This window comes from Malus domestica, chromosome 05 (genome assembly GCF_042453785.1).
Source record: "Malus domestica chromosome 05, GDT2T_hap1".
Taxonomy (NCBI): Eukaryota; Viridiplantae; Streptophyta; class Magnoliopsida; order Rosales; family Rosaceae; genus Malus; species Malus domestica.
The window spans coordinates 6,776,134-6,796,367 of NC_091665.1; the positions used below are offsets into that span (position 1 = coordinate 6,776,134).

At 39.8% G+C, this 20,234-nt stretch overlaps 1 protein-coding gene across 4 annotated transcripts; it reads left to right on the plus strand.

The window, feature by feature from the left end:
- Positions 1 to 1,384: 1,384 nt before the first annotated feature.
- On the plus strand, positions 1,385 to 19,628 carry LOC103443939 (protein HIRA). Of its 4 annotated transcripts, none has more exons than XM_029098047.2 (11): positions 1,385 to 1,574; positions 2,716 to 2,845; positions 13,999 to 14,277; positions 14,603 to 14,854; positions 14,930 to 15,330; positions 15,464 to 16,439; positions 17,103 to 17,313; positions 17,493 to 17,733; positions 17,840 to 17,962; positions 18,471 to 18,588; positions 18,970 to 19,628. In XM_029098047.2, exons 2-11 carry the CDS (start codon positions 2,738 to 2,740, stop codon positions 19,360 to 19,362), a joined length of 3,102 nt encoding a protein of 1,033 aa, XP_028953880.1. In that variant the 5' UTR covers positions 1,385 to 1,574; positions 2,716 to 2,737; the 3' UTR covers positions 19,363 to 19,628. The 4 variants fall into 4 exon arrangements, with proteins under 4 accessions (XP_028953880.1, XP_028953881.1, XP_017190132.1 ...); XM_029098048.2 differs by having other exon boundaries at positions 1,390 to 1,574; positions 2,698 to 2,845; XM_017334643.3 differs by having other exon boundaries at positions 1,421 to 1,574; positions 14,600 to 14,854.
- The last annotated feature ends 606 nt before the right edge of the window (positions 19,629 to 20,234 follow it).

Below are 20,234 nucleotides of genomic sequence, written 5' to 3' on the forward strand. Positions count from 1 at the left end.
TTTGCTCACCATTCTTAAGTAAATGTGATACTCATTACTTTATTTATCATAGTTGTTTGAGTTTAAACTTCAAGATATGTGTAGTGAATAAACATAAATCTCAAAATTTAAACTCATTTAATGATAATAAATAAAGTGGTGAGTATTACCAACACTTGAGAAAGTACTACAAGACAACAGCTCATCTACCATGACAATTTTACCATGGCCTTTACGAGCACATAATAAAAAGTACAAATTAAATTTTTTACCACAAATAACCTATTGTAAAATAATAGTGAATGACCATGCGCAAAGTTTCACGTTATAAATATACTAACCATCATGAACAATGCTCGTAGTCAATATTGTTAGTATCCACATGGCCATTTTATTATATACAACATGCATATTGTGTGATAGAATCATACATGCTTGTGAGCTCACTTAACATGAATGAGTGGGTTTTACAAGTCATCAGTTAATAGAGAAAAGTTAATGGTTAAGTTAACAAAATATCAAAGTGGCGAAAAAATCAAAATCTAAGTATAAAAGTGAGATGAAAAAAAGTAAATATAGCAAATTACGATTTTAACAGACAGTAGTAAAATTCACACTAATATGCCTCAAAATGAATTTGCATAACATATACTAAAGAGTGAACTGCCAATTTAGTCCCTGAATTATCATCTGAGTGAAAATTAGATCCTTAAACTTCTTTTTTCCAGAAAAAGCAGTCATTGAATTATAAAAATCTGTCAATTACATCCATAATATTATATTCAAAGCTACTATACTTAATTTTCCGCGAATTTAAGTCACGTTACTTGCATGCGATACACATCAGAGAGTAGATTGATGATTTTACATTAAAAAATAGTGTGTGGAGTTAACTTTGAAGAGTAAATTAAACGTTAGATTCGCAACCTATATGAAATGTTAAGGGCTTATAGGCGAGAAAAGAGCGGTATTACACCCAAATTATGTCTAGTGACTTAGGTTGACAAAAAATTGAATAAAATAGTTTTGAATATAATAGTCAGGATGAAATTAACAATTTTTAATGAATTTAAGAATTTATTTGATTGAAAAAAATAATTCAGGAATCTTATTTTCGTTAAGATGATAGTTCAATGATTAAATACTTCATCCTATACTAATTATCAATAAGAGCATGAAATCACATGTACCAAAAAGTCCAATAATATTAAAACACTTGTAACATATGTAAACTTTTGAATTATGTTCGCAACTTCCAATACTGTTTCGATTTCGAAAATTCTGAATTTCAAAATTGTAGAGTATCCCGTTCCCGGAATTTTGGATGGAAATTGAAAACGTTGTTTAAATACCAGAAATACCCTTAATGTGTTTTGAAATTGACCTCGTCTACCCCCGTGTTTCTGTAATGAACGTCTACTCCCTCGCCTGCAAAAGAGTTTTCAACACTAAAACGTCCACTCTCGCATAAGAGAAAGAAAGAAAGGACCTCACTCTCCCAACAATCTCTCAGAATCTCTCGAATCTCCCAATCTGTCTCAAATCTCCAGCCTCCCAATCTGTCTCAAATCTCCAGCCTCTTCTGCCACACAAAGGTAAGCAAGCAATCTCTTCAAAACTTTCGATTCTAGGGTTTCAAATGCTCTCAATCTTCCTTATTTTATTGATTTTTATACGCCTTTGTTTTTTCTGTGCTTTTTCGTTTCCATTTTGTTGGGCGATTTGTTCAGTTCTGTAAACTTAGGTTCAATGGTTTTGTAATTTGATCGATTTGTGCTCAATGGTTCTCGTCATTTCGTTTGTTTTGATGGCAGACTCTAATTCCCACGCTAGGGTTTCCAAACGGGTTTGAAATATTAATTTTTAGGGTTCTTGCGGATTCTAGGTACAATGCTTCATGGGTATTTTTTACTTATTGGCCTGTGATTGACCTTTTGTGGCGTTCTTCGATCTGTCAGCTTTGAATTTAGATTCAACGTTGCAGCACAGGGAGTTTTTTTTTTTTTTTTTTTTTTTTTTAACTGTGGAATTGAAATCTGAGGATTTCCTTGTTATTAATAAGCTTCTCTATGGTTTCCTCAAGTTTGTTTTCAATTGAATTCGTGTTAAGCTTCTTGGTAAGAAGGGATCTTCTAGGATTGCTTCCTTTCACAAACATACTCTTTTGTATATCAAATTTTGAATCCTGCATGATGTGTGTTTTTGTGCTCTTTAATCTTCATGTAATCAGAAAGCATGAGTAAATAACTATGATGTTAACAACTCTATCCTTTCTATTCCTACGCAAATAAAAAGTAATTGACCCAAAAAATATTTCCTATGATGCAAAAAATTCATCGTGGTTTGCAATTTTCCAAAAGCAGTTATCCCTTGATTTTCTCATCCTTACTCCTCTAGCCCAAACACTAATGGTTGGCTTATTATATGTCTCCGGCTCCAAACCACTGAATCTTGCATAACCTTCTGGCTTGGTGCTATGCCAAGGCAACAAGTTAAAATCGTTTATTGAGCAAGATCTTGTTTCTTTGTCTTAGCTGGCCCTTTGTGAGGCACTTTATAGGGTTTATGTTGGTTTAAAAACCATGAATTTGCATACCTATTTTATATGATGTCAAGTAAGGAGGTGGTTTTTTTGTTTTATTGGCTTATATTTTTGGTTTGTTAACCGAAATGTGTCATTTTTTTTTCTCCAATAGTCTGAAATTTTGGGATCATCAGGTGGTATTGTTTTGTCAGGTTCTGGAAATAAGTAGCAGAGATGATTGCAGAGAAGCCCAGCTGGATCAGACATGAGGGAATGCAAATTTTCTCCATTGACGTTCAACCTGGTGGACTTAGGCTTGCCACTGGTGGGGGTGATCACAAGGTTCAATTCCTCTCCTCCTTTTACTCTTGCTTAGGAAATGTAGGAAATAGGTTGTAATGTATATCTAATGATGTGTTTGGATTGTGTTTTTAGAAGGGGTCTGAGTTCTTTTTAGGAATTGTGTTGTGTTAGTAAAAAATACAAACTGAAATAGGGCAGAGCTCAAATACACAGGAAAACGGTGGTTAATTTTATTGTTTAAATCACACTGTGGTTTCCGAATTGGTGATAGATAAAACTATTTTTTTATGTTACGTAATGTTTGATGAAAACAAATTAAACTATGTAGTCAAATATAAATCCACCATTCTAAATCTATGCAGTAGAATGCAGACTAACTTTTAAATCCATAAACTAAGGATAATATATAATTTTTAACGGTTTAGAGCATAACTTGTTTGTAGGGCTGCATCATTTTAACGGTTTAGAGCATAACTTATTGAATATTTTTAATTTTTAATTTTTCATTTATGTTTCTTGTCTACTAGTATGATACCCTTTTGTGTATATATATATATATATTTTTTTTTTTTAATTTTAATTATTTTAAACTAAGTTTTTCGTATTTCAAAAATGGTTATTGAAGTACTTCTTGTGCTGTCTGTACATTACTAGTTTTTATTTATTCGCATTTGAAATTAAAATGCAATAGATGAAAAACATTAATAGTTCGAGGTAGGATCTCATGTATGGCATAACTCATCTACTCAAAGTCTCTCCACTTTAGTTGTAGTCCATGCTAAGTGCATTCTTTAAGACCATGAAGCTATTTCCAACAATATATGTTTTTCTTTCTTAAAGTTACAACAACAACAACAACAAAGCCTTTTCCCACTAAGTGGGGTCGGCTATATGAATCCTAGAACGCCATTGCGCTCGGTTTTGTGTCATGTCCTCCGTTAGATCCAAGTACTCTAAGTCTTTTCTTAGAGTCTCTTCCAAAGTTTTCCTAGGTCTTCCTCTACCCCTTCGGCCCTGAACCTCTGTCCCGTAGTCACATCTTCGAACCAGAGCGTCATTCGGCCTTCTTTGCACATGTCCAAATCACCGGAGCCGATTTTCTCTCATCTTTCCTACAATTTCGGCTACTCCTACTTTACCTCGGATATCCTCATTCCCAATCTTATCCTTTCTCGTGTGCCCACACATCCCACGAAGCATCCTCATCTCCGCTACACCCATTTTGTGTACGTGTTGATGCTTCACCGCCCAACATTCTGTGCCATACAACATCGCTGGCCTTATTGCCGTCCTATAAAATTTTCCCTTGAGCTTCAGTGGCCTACGACGGTCACACAACACGCCGGATGCATTCTTACACTTCATCCATCCAGCTCGTATTCTATGGTTGAGATCTCCATCTAATTCTCCGTTCTCTTGCAAGATAGATCCTAGGTAGCTAAAACGGTCGCTTTTTGTGATTTTCGCTAGATTGCTCCGGTCATTAGTGTGGATAAATATATAAATGGATAGAGATAGGAAAGCAAACACAAGATGTGCGTGGTTCACCCATATTGGCTACGTCCACGGAATAGAAGAGTTCTCATTAATTGTGAAGGGTTTACACAAGTACATAGGTTCAAGCTCTCCTTTAGTGAGTACAAGTGAATGATTTAGTACAAATGACATTAGGAAATATTGTGGGAGAATGATCTCGTAATCACGAAACTTCTAAGTATCGGAGTGTGGAGTCGTCTTGACTTGCCTTATCTGTCTCATAGGTAGATGTGGCATCTTCTCTGGAAGTACTCTTCCTCCATCCAGGGGTGGTATCTTTAACTGGTGGAGATGCACAAGGTAATGTATCAATTTCACTTGAAGCTTACTTGTAGTTTCAGGCTTGGTCAAGCGCGATACAAACCATGTAGTAGGAGCCCCCAAGTCGCCGAGCTAGGGGGTCTGCTGAAAGAGGTGACAGACAAGGTAAGCAATCAGAGCTCCGACTGATTGTTCACCTTCTCCCCATCTTGCAGCAGCATGAAGGATAAAGAGAAGAAAAATGAGAAGAGATGATATGAGATACTTTTGCTTTTGAAGAAGTAACTTTCCACAGGCTTATTCTTGAACTGAGCTGGAGGGTTTTCTGGTTTCCTCCAGAGTATAAGGCCGACTGAAGAATTTGAGGGTCAAAACAAGTCCATCAAATCTAGAGTACGTTCCACCCTGCTGATATGGGATACTTTTGCTTTTGACAGAGTAATGGATGTATCGGCACGTGTGCTGTTACGCTTGTCTCCACATGCTTCCTTGTATCCTTCGCACTTGCCCTATCTGTTCCTCAAGCAAATGCGGAATCTTCCCTGGAAACATAAGATGTTGAAGATGAGTACTCGAGAGCAATGCCAGGTAAGTAATCAGGTAAGGGGTTCCAGGCAGTCAGATCCTGGCTGGAAGCTTGATTCCAAGTGCTGACTGATTGCTCTCTTTCTCCTTGTCTTGCAGGTAAAAACAAGGCCAAAGGAAAAGACAGGGAAAAAGCATGATATGGGATACTCTTGCTTTTAACCCTGATGATATGAGATATTCTTGCTCTAGTATAGCTTGTTTGCAGAGGTATTATCGGGGGGAAAGAAAGCTGAATATTTCGAAAGGCTTCGTTGGGAGTGCCCTCTCAGATATGATGAAGGGTTGAGCATTTTTGCAGGTCTGCCTGTCCGTTGGGGATGGGGGTCAACATATATAGGAGTCTCCCTAACAAGTAGTAATGCTATTCCTTTACCCTGCTTGGTCATAGCACGGTAGTGGGAGCTGCCAGTTTCACATGTTTTAACTCTGTCAGAGCACTTTGAAAAAGTGGTCTGTGGTATCTGGCTCTCGAGATTCGGAGAACGATGCCTCTTCGATTTTTGAGAAAGCAATCATGCTGGGGGTCTGGCTCTCGAGATTCGGAGAGCAGTGTCTCTTCGATTTTTGAGGAAGTAATCATGTTGGGAGTCTGGCTCTCGAGATTCGGAGGGCAGTGCCTCTTCGATTTTGGAGCAAGCAATCTTGTTGGGAGTGTTGTCTCGAATGTGAGTAAAGGTTGGGCATGTTTGCTAGTCTACCTTGCCACGAAGCACAAAGGTTGACACACAGGGACTTTCCAATTATCCAGCAATGGTACTGTTTCTTTACCCTCTCTTCGATTTTGAGAAAGTAGTCATGTTGGGAGTCTGGCTCTCGAGATTCGGAGGACGGTGCCTCTTCGATTTTGGAGCAAGCAATCTTGTTGGGAGTGTTTTCTCGAATGTGAGTAAAGGTTGGGCATGTTTGCTAGTCTACCTTGCCACGAAGCACAGAGGTTGACACACAGGGACTTTCCAATTATCCAGCAGTGGTACTGTTCCTTTACCCTTGTGGGTAATAATATGGTAGCTAGACCTTCAAAATTTATGTGTCTAAACTTTGTTAGTGCTGTTTCTTTGCTATTCTTTCACCTTTCTTGGTCAGAGCGATGTAGTGGGAGCTGCAAGCTTCACGTGCTCAACTTTGGCAGAGAACTTTGGCAAAGTTATCTGTGGTACCCATGAGCTATTGTTGCGTGTGGGAAGTGGGTGATTGAACAGTAAGATTCATGTGCTTTCTACTTCACCAGAAGTCTTCGACAGAATGCCCATAATTTCTGCAAAGCTGAGTGTTCGTGTGACAGGTGCTGACAAGGCTAGAAAAGTAGGTGCCTCTTCGATTTCTGAGATCGGCCCTCGTGGTCTCTGAGCAGCCCAGCTTTTGAGAAAGCGAGCGCCTCTTCGATTGATTCGGAGAACGATGCCTCATCGATTTTTGAGAAAGCAATCATGCTGGGGGTCTGGCTCTCGAAGATTCGGGGAGCAGTGTCTCTTCGATTTTTGAGAAAGTAATCATGTTGGGAGTCTGGCTCTCGAGATTCGGAGGGCGGTGCCTCTTCGATTTTGGAGCAAGCAATCTTGTTGGGAGTGTTTTCTCGAATGTGAGTAAAGGTTGGGCATGTTTGCTAGTCTACCTTGCCACGAAGCACAGAGGTTGACACACAGGGACTTTCCAATTATCCAGCAATGGTACTGTTCCTTTACCCTCTCTTCGATTTTTAAGAAAGTAGTCATGTTGGGAGTCTGGCTCTCGAGATTCAGAGGACGGTGCCTCTTCGATTTTGGAGCAAGCAATCTTATTGGGAGTGTTTTCTCGAATATGAGTAAAGGTTGGGCATGTTTGCTAGTCTACCTTGCCACGAAGCACAGAGGTTGACACACAGGGACTTTCCAATTATCCAGCAGTGGTACTGTTCCTTTACCCTTGTGGGTAATAATATGGTAGCTAGACCTTCAAAATTTATGGGTCTAAACTTTGTTAGTGTTGTTTCTTTGCTATTCTTTTACCCTTCTTGGTCAGAGCGATGTAGTGGGAGCTGCAAGCTTCACGTGCTCAACTTTGGCAAAGAACTTTGGCAAAGTTTTCTGTGGTACCCATGAGCTATTGTTGCGTGTGGGAAGTGGGTGATTGAACAGTAAGATTCATGTGTTTTCTACTTCCCCAGAAGTCTTTGACAGAATGCCCATAATTTCCGCAAAGCTGAGTGTGCGTGTGACAGGTGCTGACAAGGCTGGAAAAGTAGGTGCCTCTTCGATTTCTGCGATCGGCCCTCGTGGTCTCTGGGGAGCCCATCTTTTGAGAAAGCGAGCGCCTCTTCGATTTCTGAGATCAGCCTTCGTGGTCTTTGAGCAGCCCAACTTTTGAGAAAGCAAACGCCTCTTCGATTTCTGAGATCAACCCTCGTGATCTCTAAGCAGCCCAGCTTTTGAGAAAGCAAACGCCTCTTCGATTTCTGAGCAGGCGCCTCTTCGATTTCTGAAGCTCCGTCGAGTGCAGATTTTTATAAGGGCTGGCATTAAGTTCCAAAGCACACTTGAATCTCCACCAGTAGAAGCTTCATTCTTGCACTTCTAAGATCTTGATTTGTCCGACCTCTTCTCTCTTCAACACCTTTGAAAATGTCTGGCCCCTCCGACCGTCGTTTTGACTTGAACCTTGTTGAAGAGGCAGCCCCGCCTTCTCCAGACAACATATGGCGCCCATCCTTCGTCTCCCCTACTGGTCCTCTTACCGTTGGGGATTCCGTGATGAAGAATGATATGACCGCTGCGGTGGTGGCCAGGAACCTTCTCACTCCCAAAGATAACAGACTACTTTCCAAACGGTCTGATGAGTTAGCTGTTAAGGATTCGCTGGCTCTCAGTGTTCAGTGTGCAGGTTCTGTGTCTAATATGGCCCAACGCCTATTTGCTCGAACCCGCCAAGTTGAATCATTGGCGGCTGAAGTGATGAGTCTCAAACAGGAGATTAGAGGGCTCAAGCATGAGAATAAACAGTTGCACCGGCTCGCACATGACTATGCTACAAACATGAAGAGGAAGCTTGACCAGATGAAGGAAACTGATGGTCAGGTTTTACTTGATCATCAGAGATTTGTGGGTTTGTTCCAAAGGCATTTATTGCCTTCGTCTTCTGGGGCTATACCGCGTAATGAAGCTCCAAATGATCAACCTCTGATGCCTCCTCCTTCTAGGGTTCTGTCCAGTACTGAGGCTCCAAATGATCCCCCTCCGGTGCCTTCTCTTTCTGGGGCTCTACCGACTGCTGAGACTTCTCCTAAGCAACCTTTGTGAAGGCTCCCTCTTGTGTGTTTATTTTGACTCATGTATATGTATTTATTTGTAGCTTATCGGGGATATCAATAAATAAGCTTTCCTTCATTTCAACGTATTGTGTTAAATACACCAAAGCCTTCTTCGCTAAGTTCTTTGAATTTTCTTTTGTTGAAGCTTGTATGTTGAAGCTTTCTGAGTGGAGCATGTAGGTTGGGGTAGTGTTCCCTTAATTTTCCGAGTGAGGAAAACTTCTCGGTTGGAGACTTGGAAAATCCAAGTCACTGAGTGGGATCGGCTATATGAATCTTAGAACGCCATTGTACTCGATCCTGTGTCATGTCCTTCGTTAGATCCAAGTACTCTAAGTCTTTTCTTAGAGTCTCTTCCAAAGTTTTCCTAGGTCTTCCTCTACCCCTTCGGCCCTGAACCTCTGTCCCATAGTCGCATCTTCTAATCGGAGCGTCAGTAGGCCTTCTTTGCACATGTCCAAACCACCGTAACCGATTTTCTCTCATCTTTCCTTCAATTTCGGCTACTCCTACTTTACCCCGGATATCCTCATTCCTAATCTTATCCTTTCTCGTGTGCCCACACATCCAACGAAGCATCCTCATCTCCGCTACACCCATTTTGTGTACGTGTTGATGTTTCACCGCCCAATATTCTGTGCCATACAGCATCGCCGGCCTTATTGCCGTCCTATAAAATTTTCCCTTGAGCTTTAGTGGCATACGGCGGTCACATAACACGCCGGATGCACTCTTCCACTTCATCCATCCAGCTTGTATTCTATGGTTGAGATCTCCATCTAATTCTCCGTTCTTTTGCAAGATAGATCCTAGGTAACGAAAACGGTCGCTCTTTGGTATTTCTTGATCTCCGATCCTCACCCCTAACTCGTTTTGGCCTCCATTTGCACTGAACTTGCACTCCATATATTCTGTCTTTGATCGGCTTAGGCGAAGACCTTTAGATTCCAACACTTCTCTCCAAAGGTTAAGCTTTGCATTTACCCCTTCCTGAGTTTCATCTATCAACACTATATCGTCTGCGAAAAGCATACACCAAGGAATATCATCTTGAATATGTCTTGTTAACTCATCCATTACCAACGCAAAAAGGTAAGGACTTAAGGATGAGCCTTGATGTAATCCTACAGTTATGGGAAAGCTTTCGGTTTGTCCTTCATGAGTTCTTACGGCAGTCTTTGCTTCTTCATACATATCCTTTATAGCTTGGATATATGCTACTCGTACTCCTTTCTTCTCTAAAATCCTCCAAAGAATGTCTCTTGGGACCCTATCATACGCTTTTTCCAAATCTATAAAGACCATGTGTAAATCCTTTTTCCCATCTCTATATCTTTCCATCAATCTTCGTAAGAGATAGATTGCCTCCATGGTTGAGCGTCCTGGCATGAACCCGAATTGGTTGTCTGAAACCCGTGTCTCTTGCCTCAATCTATGCTCAATGACTCTCTCCCAGAGCTTCATTGTATGACTCATTAGCTTAATACCCCTATAGTTCATGCAATTTTGTACGTCGCCCTTATTCTTGTAGATAGGCACCAAAGTGCTCGTTCGCCACTCATTTGGCATCTTCTTCGTTTTCAAAATCCTATTGAAAAGGTCAGTGAGCCATGTTATACCTGTCTCTCCCAAAAGTTTCCACACTTCGATTGGTATATCGTCTGGGCCTATTGCTTTTTTATGCTTCATCTTCTTCAAAGCTACAACCACTTCTTCCTTCCGGATTCGACGATAAAAAGAGTAGTTTCTACACTCTTCTGAGTTACTCAACTCCCCTAAAGAAGCACTCATTTCATGTCCTTCATTGAAAAGATTATGAAAATAACCTCTCCATCTGTCTTTAACCGCGTTCTCTGTAGCAAGAACCTTTCCATCCTCATCCTTGATGCACCTCACTTGGTTTAGGTCCCTTGTCTTCTTTTCCCTTGCTCTAGATAGTTTATAGATATCCAACTCTCCTTCTTTGGTATCTAGTCGTTTATACATATCGTCGTAAGCCGCTAACTTAGCTTCTCTGACAGCTTTCTTCGCCTCTTGCTTCGCTTTTCTATACCTTTCACCATTTTCATCGGTCCTCTCCTTGTATAAGGCTTTACAACATTCCTTCTTAGCCTTCACTTTGTTTGTACCTCCTCATTCCACCACCAAGATTCCTTTTGGTGTGGGGCAAAGCCCTTGGACTCTCCTAATACCTCTTTTGCTACTTTTCGGATACAACTAGCCATGGAATCCCACATTTGGCTAGCTTCCCCCTCTCTATCCCACACACATTGGGTGATTACCTTCTCTTTGAAAATGGCTTGTTTTTCTTCTTTTAGATTCCACCATCTAGTCCTTGGGCACTTCCAAGTCTTGTTCTTTTGTCTTACTCTTTTGATATGTACATCCATAACCAACAAGCGATGTTGATTAGCCACGCTCTCTCCTGGTATAACTTTGCAATCCTTACAAGTTATACGATCCCCTTTCCTCATTAGAAGAAAATCTATTTGTGTTTTTGACGACCCACTCTTGTAGGTGATCACATGTTCTTCTCTCTTCTTAAAGAAGGTGTTGGCTAAGAAGAGATCATATGCCATTGCAAAATCCAAGATAGCTTCCCCATCCTCGTTTCTCTCCCCAAAACCATGGCCACCATGAAAACCTCCATAGTTGCCTGTCTCCCTGCCCACGTGTCCATTTAAATCTCCTCCTATAAATAACTTCTCCGTCTGAGCAATTCCTTGCACCAAGTCTCCAAAATCTTCCCAAAATTTCTCCTTCGAACTCGTATCCAACCCTACTTGAGGTGCGTACGCACTAATCACATTGATAAGTTCTTGTCCTATTACAATCTTGATTGCCATGATTCTATCTCCTACCCTCTTGACATCTACAACATCTTGTACCAAGGTCTTGTCCACGATGATGCCAACACCGTTTCTCGTTCTATTTGTGCCCGAATACCAAAGTTTAAACCCTGAGTTTTCTAAATCCTTTGCCTTACTACCAACCCACTTAGTTTCTTGTAGGCACATAATATTTATCCTTCTCCTCACCATAACTTCCACTACTTCCATAGATTTTCCCGTTAAGGTTCCTATATTCCACGTTCCTAAACGCATTTTGCTCTCTTGAACTCTACCCTTCTGTCCTAGCTTCTTCACCCTCTCCCGTCTAATAGGATCAAAGTACTTCTTTTGTGTGTCCCGGGTAAAGTTGATAGGAGCATATGCTCCCAAACAACTTTGAGTGGAGTCGTTCGAAAAGAAGTTTCTATGGCCCCCTTGCTCATTTAACACTGCATCCGGGTGCCGATGGAGATACAGCGACCCTTGCTCACTTATCACTGTGCTCGGGCTACACAGCGCGCCACTTACGGGTGACGCCCTAGCTTTAGCGCGATTTTGTTCTGGATTCATTTTCATAAGGATTCGACGTGATCATGGAGTGCCGGCTGTCGACTACCTGACGCCCTCCCCCTCCTCCTTTATCCGGGCTTGGGATCGGCCATGTAAGACATAGGCGGAGTTTTTCTTTCTTAAAGTTAAACAAATATAAAATAAACTTCGTGTTTTTTATTTCCTTAATTATTTATAGTGTTCTGGACTTGAAGTAAATCATGTCATTGTTGAGAATATCGTGTTTAAGAATGGGAAAAATAGAACAAACTCCGGAAATCGAAAACAAATAACCAACATAAATAACACCAAGAATTTACGTGGTTTGGCAATATGTGCCTACGTCCACGGGACAGCAACAACAATCTTTCACTATATCAATAATGAGTACAACCAATAATCTTGCCAAATCTCTAGAACTAGGACTTGATGAAAAACCTGAAAGGACAGGAACAAGAAATACACTATCTCTTTTCTTTTCTCTCACACACACTTTACAATATTTTCTCACTCTAATCCCTTGAGCGGTATACAATTTATTGTTTTGCTCCCTTCAATTCAAAACTAGTACCATAGCCCCTTTATATAGACATAATAAAGGTCTTCTTCAATAAGGATTATTAATCCTAATTGGAATCTAGTTATGAATCCTACTCCAATTGAGAAACTAACTCCAATTGGGAAAACAACTTCAATTGGGAAAACAATTTAATCCTCTAAGACTATAATTCCTTATAGACTTAGGACAACTTATCATGGGCTGGAAAAACCTAACAATCCATGAGGAAGGTATACCAAAAAATAGGATTGCTCCTCTTGACCAAACTCCCATTGATCGAACTTCGCATAACCACGCTCCCCCTAATTGAACTACTCATGACCAGACTCCCTTTGATCGAACTACTCATTAACCAAGACCCTCTTGATTAGACTTCTCTTGACCATGCTCCCTCTGATCGCAATACCCATGACCAACTCCATGTGATCGAACATCTCTTGACCAAAATTACTTGACCAAACTTCTCTTGACCAGGCTCCCCCTGATCAGAACTACCATCGTCATTGGCAAAGGCAATTATAGACTTCTTTGCCAGAAAACATCGCTTATCTTCATCTTGGTCCAATTAGCATCAGACATACTTGTTGGCTTGATCTTAACACCTTTAGTGAAGCATGTCCTCCTCTTAATTTCCACGTAACCCAATTAAAGCAGGTTGCACCCTCCATTCTAAACGTATATCAGCCAAACCTAGCTCTGATACCACTTGTTGAGAATATCGCATTTAAGAATGGGAAAAATAGAACAAACTCCGGAAATCGAAAACAAATAACCAAGATAAATAACACTAAGAATTTACGTGGTTCAGCAATTTGTGCCTGCATCACGGGACAACAACAACAATCTTTCACTATATCAATAATGAGTACAACCAATAATCTTGCCAAATCTCTAGAACTAGGACTTGACGAAAAACTTGAAAGAACAAGAACAAGAAATACACTATCGCTTTTCTTTTCTCTCGCACACACTTTACAGTATTCTCTCACTCTAATCCCTTGAGTGGTTGTTTTGCTCCCTTCAATTCAAAACTAGTACAATAGCCCCTTTATATAAACATAATAAAGGTTTTCTTCAATAAGTTTTATTAATCCTAATTGGAATCTAGTTATGAATTCTACTCCAATTGAGAAACTAACTCCAATTGGGAAAACAACTCCAATTGGGAAAACAATTTAATCCTCTAAGACTATAATTCCTTATAGGACAACTTATCATGGGCTGGAAAAACCTAACAGTCATTGTATTTGTGCTATCATATTCTAGTACTAGAATTCATTGAAAATACTTTTCCATGAAAAATTAGAAAAACAACTCACTCCAAATACTTGAAAGTGTGGCGTCAATAATATTGAGGGCATTGTGTGCATACATTCAAAATTTTCATAAAACTATGTTTTATAATTCTTTATTGCACATGGTGTTTGAACACCAACATAATGTCATCGACAGATATCTTGTTTTAGACAAGTTTGGTCATAGTCACGTTTATATTTATTTTATATTAACATTTGTTGCAATAATTTACATGATATCATTTGTTATACCACGGAAGTGATTTATTCCTCCCCACTTTACCAATTAGGTGCGGGTATGGAACATGAAATCCCTTGGCAGGGATTTGGATAATGAAGAATCATCAGCCCAGAGGCTACTCGCAACTCTCCGTGATCACTTTGGTTCTGTGAATTGTGTTAGGTGGGCTAAGCATGGTCGGTTTGTTGCATCAGGATCAGATGACCAAGTGATTCTAATTCATGAAAGAAAGCCTGGTTCAGGAACCACTGAGTTTGGCAGTGGAGAGCCACCTGACCTTGAAAATTGGAAAGTTGCAATGACTTTGAGAGGGCATACTGCAGATGTGGTAATGACATTGCTTTTACTATTTGGGAGTCAGACCACCTAAATAAATTCTTTCATCTTATAGTTTGTTGAAATCGAGTATGGGTTGCTTCATGAATATGATCCACCTTTTGTTTTCAAAAAATAAAGTCATCTTGCTTTCCAGGGTTTATCTTGAGCTACAGTGAATTGGGTTTGTATGAATACAGCTGCCCTACCAAAGAAAAAATCATGGATAATTTAGTTGTGTTCTATATAAATTTTCCTAAATGAATGCTATGGAATCCTTTTATAGTTCCTGGTGGGTATTGTCTTACTGAGGTGCTGTTTTTCCATGCTTAAAGTAGGTGGATCTTAATTGGTCTCCAGATGACTCGATGTTGGCCAGTGGAAGTTTAGATAACACTATACACATCTGGAACATGAGCAATGGTATTTGCACTGCTGTTCTGAGGGGTCACTCTAGCCTGGTTAAAGGAGTTACTTGGGATCCTATTGGCTCCTTCATAGCAAGTCAGTCAGATGATAAAACTGTAATTATTTGGCGAACAAGTGACTGGAGTCTTGTGCACAGGACAGACGGCCATTGGCAAAAATCAGTATGTCAATTGTATCACTGTGGTTTCTTTATACAGGTTCAGATATCATTTTCTAACATGCTTGTGTTTCTTCAGCTTGGATCTACCTTTTTCAGGCGGTTGGGATGGTCCCCTTGTGGCCACTTCATTACTACCACTCACGGATTCCAGAAACCAAGGCATTCTGCCCCTGTTCTAGAGAGAGGGGAATGGTCTGCTACATTTGACTTCTTAGGACATAATGCCCCTGTGATTGTAGTGAAGTTTAACCATTCAATGTTTAGGAGGAACGTTTCCAATGCTCAGGAAAAAGCTGCACCCGTTGGGTGGACTAATGGTGCTTCAAAGACAGGAGGAAAAGAGAAAGAACCACAACCTTATAATGTCATTGCTATTGGGAGTCAGGACCGGACTATAACAGTGTGGACTACTGCAAGTCCCCGACCCCTCTTCGTAGCAAAGCATTTCTTTACTCAAAGTGTTGTGGATTTATCCTGGTATGGTTTCCGTTTTCCTATAAATATCTACCAGTTAGTACTTTTTCATATTCTGTATCATTTTAATTTAGCTTTTTATTCTTTTTATGTTTATTCCTTTATATAATGTGTTTTTCTTTTCTCGTTGAAACAGGAGCCCTGATGGTTATTCACTTTTTGCGTGTTCTTTGGATGGTTCAGTGGCAACTTTCCATTTTGATGTTAAAGAACTTGGCAACCGTTTAAGTGATGCTGAACTGGATGAATTGAAGAGAAACCGTTATGGTGATGTTAGGGGTCGGCAAGCAAATTTAGCTGAAAGCCCAGCTCAATTATTGCTCGAAGCAGCATCTGCTAAGCAAGCCCCAAGCAAAAAAGTGATTCTGGATGTTCAGCAAAACCAGACAGTTGTAAAACCTTCTGTTGATGCAACGGTTGCAACAAAAACTTCTGCAGATGGCTTAAATAAGGTTTCGATGCCTGCCAGAATTTCCAGTCCTGTGAAGCAGAGGGAATATAGACGCCCTGATGGTAGAAAGAGGATTATTCCAGAAGCAGTTGGGGTACCTCTGCAGCAGGAAAATATTTCTGCTGGGGTTCAGACCCAGGCACTTGATTTCCCTTCTATGCCTTCTGATAAAAAAAATGATGAGAATGGGTTAATTGCAGCTGATAGTGGCATCAAAGAAACATCTATTAGGGGAGCAATTGGCAGAAGCGCTGAAATAAAGGAGGGACATGGGGTAACTGCTAGAGCTATGATTACCAAAAGCCTTGTTATTGAGAAGGTTCCTGCCTCCACAGGTGGAGATGAAAGCATAGCTGTGGAACAGTCGGGGAATTTGAAGGCTTCTAGTTTGGCAGGTTCTTCATGTTCCACTCTTTCAATTAGGGTGCTAGATAGGAAAGAAGGAGAAGGCAATGTACCAATTTGCTTGGAAGCTCGACCTCGGGAACACGCTGCAAACGACATTGTTGGCATGGGAAATACATTTATCATGAAAGAAACAGAAATTACTTGCACAAGAGGGTTGCAAACTCTTTGGTCAGATAGGATATCAGGGAAAGTCACTGTTTTAGCTGGAAACGCAAACTTCTGGGCTGTTGGGTGTGAAGATGGATGCATACAGGTGAAAATCTATATGTTTTACACTTGTATACATATAAGTTTTCTCCTTTTTCTTCGTTTTTTCCACCAAGTGTTATTAGTAGATTTATTTCTCATTAAGTTCAAAACTCTGCATAATATAATTCGATTTGTTTTCTAGGCGGTTGCACTCCACATATCCCATTTAAAGTTTAGTGTACTTATTACTAAAATGTTTCTTTGCACAGTGACTTGGTCATACATTATGACAAACACCTTGGTACTAGGATTCTGATGCCAACTTGTTCTTTCTAATCAATCTTTTATATTGAATTACCCTTGAAGCTATAGCATTTTATTTCCGTTGCAGCGTTTGATTTTTAAGTGATTGTAAGATGCTAATGTACCATAGGTCAGAACTTAGCATTCTTTTTCTTTCAAGGTAGTTAAGAAAATCCATTAAAAAAAAAGGGTTTTGAACAAGTGGTTGGCTTAAGCTCTTGGTTGGGCGTATGGTTCATTCAAGGGGGCGGAATACCCAAAGGTCCTAATTCTCACAAGCTAGTTCAATCTCCTTAAATATTCTGACAAGCATCATGCCATTTATGTTAATTATAGATTTTTAGATACAAATATATTACCACCAAGCTTGTTATAAGTGGTTGAATTTATTTAACTTATCGACATTTTTGGTTCCCTTGAGTAGGTTTACACAAAGTGTGGGAGGCGTGCTATGCCAACTATGATGGTAGGATCTGCAGCAATATTTATAGATTGTGACGAGTGCTGGAAATTATTTTTGGTCACAAGAAAAGGATCCTTTTATGTATGGGATCTATTAAAGCGGAATTGCCTCCTCCATGACTCATTGGCATCTCTGGTCGCTTCAAACCCAAACCCATCTGCAAAAGACGCAGGTACCACTTTGCACTCGTCTTTTCAACCCTTGAAGTGTCTTTATGGATCTCTAGTTGGCGGATAGTCATAACCTATGTCTTGTCAGCATGCGGTCTAGATGTGCTTAACATCCTGGCCACTGTGGCTGTTGGTATTGTTTTCTCCTTTTATTTCTGATCTTTTTATCCATGCTTTCCAGGTGTGATCAAAGTTATATCAGCAAAGCTATCAAGATCTGGTTCACCTCTTGTTGTTCTTGCCACTCGCCATGCCTTCCTCTTTGATATTAGCCTGATGTGTTGGCTTAGGGTTGCAGATGATTGCTTTCCTGGGTCAAATTTTGCAAGCTCTTGGCATTCGGGTTCAGCTCAGGGTGGTGAGCTGGCTGCTTTGCAAGTTGATGTTAGGAAATATGTGGCCAGAAAGCCAGGTTGGAGCAGGTTTGTACTGATAAACATGGAATTGTTAAGATTATAATATTTGCTGACGTGCATACTACAGTCTAGTATCCTGCTTTTGGAATTGATCTGTTTTACTTTCCTGTAGGGTAACAGATGATGGAGTGCAGACACGTGCTCACTTGGAGGCTCAGTTAGCTTCCTCGCTAGCATTAAAGTCAGCTAAAGATTATCGCCAATGCCTTCTATCATATATACGCTTCCTTGCAAGGTATTTATTTTCTATTGTGCATGTATTATTAAATATAGGAAGACCTATATGTCCTTGCACTCCTGCTGCTCCTCTTTTGTGCTATATGTGCATATATTTCAACTAATGTTGAGTACTCTTATTATTATAATGTTCCTTGGTGGTTCTTCTCTTAACTAATACTTGTATGCTATGCTTCTGCTTTTTCTTTTGTTGTTGGCATCATCTTTTACCCTTTATACGGCAGAAAACATGAGGTGTGAATTTGGTTTTACAAATTTGACGCTAATTTGCGAATTTGGTATCTTGAAACATGACGTATATTTATGTCCATGCAGTGGATGTTGTTGCATGGGGGCTCTGAATGTCTGCTCTTAAGATGTGATGCCAACATTATATATGTATATGTGTGTGGGATGTATAACAATTTTAAAACTTTTGATGCATAATAACTTTAGTTTCTGCAGCAATGTGTGTGCATATATATATATATATATTTATTATGACTTTTTGTTTTCGCTGATTTCAGGGAAGCAGATGAGTCTCGTTTACGAGAAGTGTGTGAGAGTTTTCTTGGACCTCCAACTGGGATGGTGGACGATACAACTTTAGATTTAAACAACTCGGCATGGGATCCTTGTGTGCTTGTAAGGCTTTCCGTATAGTTCTTTAGGTGTCTTTTGCTATTTTTCAACCCATTTTTCCCCTAGTGTTTTTTTCCCCCCATTTGTTCTGTTATATGGCGTTAATGATACTCTTCTTGAGTCTAAATTTCTGCTGCTTTTACTCAGTCTGGTTGCATGGTGAGGGTTAAGCAGTATGTGTGAGCAATTTGTAAATCTAGGGTACTATCACATGCAGTTTGGTTGATTGCAGGGTAAATTTCAATGGTGTATATAACATGACACATGCTCTTAACAATTGCCATCCAATCTTTGCGACCCGATTGTTACTAGGCTTTAGCTTTTTTATTAAGCCTTTGGAAGGTTGTTTATACATGTTTTTCACTTGTGTTTTTGCTTTTGCAGGGAATGAGGAAACATAAACTTTTACGAGAAGATATCCTTCCGGCAATGGCTTCAAATAGAAAAGTACAGAGATTGCTTAATGAATTCATGGATCTCATTTCCGAATATGAAAGCGCTGAAACAAATATAGAGAAAAAGATTCAAACTTCGCTGACAGCACGTCAACCGGCAGCTGATGAAATGGACTCTGCTCCTTCTAGGACAAATGAAATGGACATTGTACCTGCAGCACCAGAGAAAACGAAGTCTGTTCCTGCTTCAACTGACCAAAAGGACTCTTCCCAGCTAGCAACAGATGAAGAAAATTCTGCTCCGGTAGCAGAAGACAAAGTTAATTCAGATCCACCAATGGGCAATCAAGTTAGTGAAGCTGCACAAGATGCAGGTTCTTGAGTTTTGCATCTCGGAAATGCAGAAAACCGGACTTTCCAAATGCAGTGTATCATAATGTAGCCGGCTTGGTGGATCTTGCTTGTACATTATTCGGTGTTATCCGAATTAAGGTGGCTTTCTCCTGAAAAAACTTGTTTTGTTGAGTGTCCTACTAGGAGAGCCTGCCATAAGGCGCCGATGAACACCTCTCTCTGTACGATTACGCTGTGTAATTTGTTGATAATATTTTTCTTAAATTATTCATAATATTTTACTCATTTAAGGAATCAGGCTTTTTGGTTGCCAATAGTGGTTGGAAGGAAGAAGAAGAAGAAAGGAAAAAAAAAAAAAACCCCAATTTCGTCTTCCCCCACCCCCTGCAACCCACAAAGAAAGAAAGATGAGGAAGAAAAAAAAAAAAAAAAACCAAAAGAAGAAGAAGAAGAAGAAAAAAAAATATATATTAAATGATTTTTTTTTTAGTTTTCAATAATATTTTTTTAGTTGTTTAATATAAAGTATTCTACATCAGCACATAACAAATTTTTTAATGGAATTATGACGGAAGGACTACATTGATTTGCGACACCCAATTTCAGGGACTGCATTGATTGATTTTCAATTTCAAGGACCATCTTGATGGGGTGGGTCAATTTCAGGAATCATTTGTGATAAAAGTTATGTCAATCAGGAACTCTTAGTTTTCCTTACACACGGTATTTTTCCTTAAAACCTAAGTCTTGATACTTAATCTGAATTTACCTTTTGTTTAAAGTTGTGTCTACCAAGAGAGCTGCATAGCTGTTGAGTTTGTGTACAGGCTACTCTGTGACCCAATAGTGTAATTTTAGACATGCACTTCTCACTTCTCAGTATCTTATATATGTACAGTA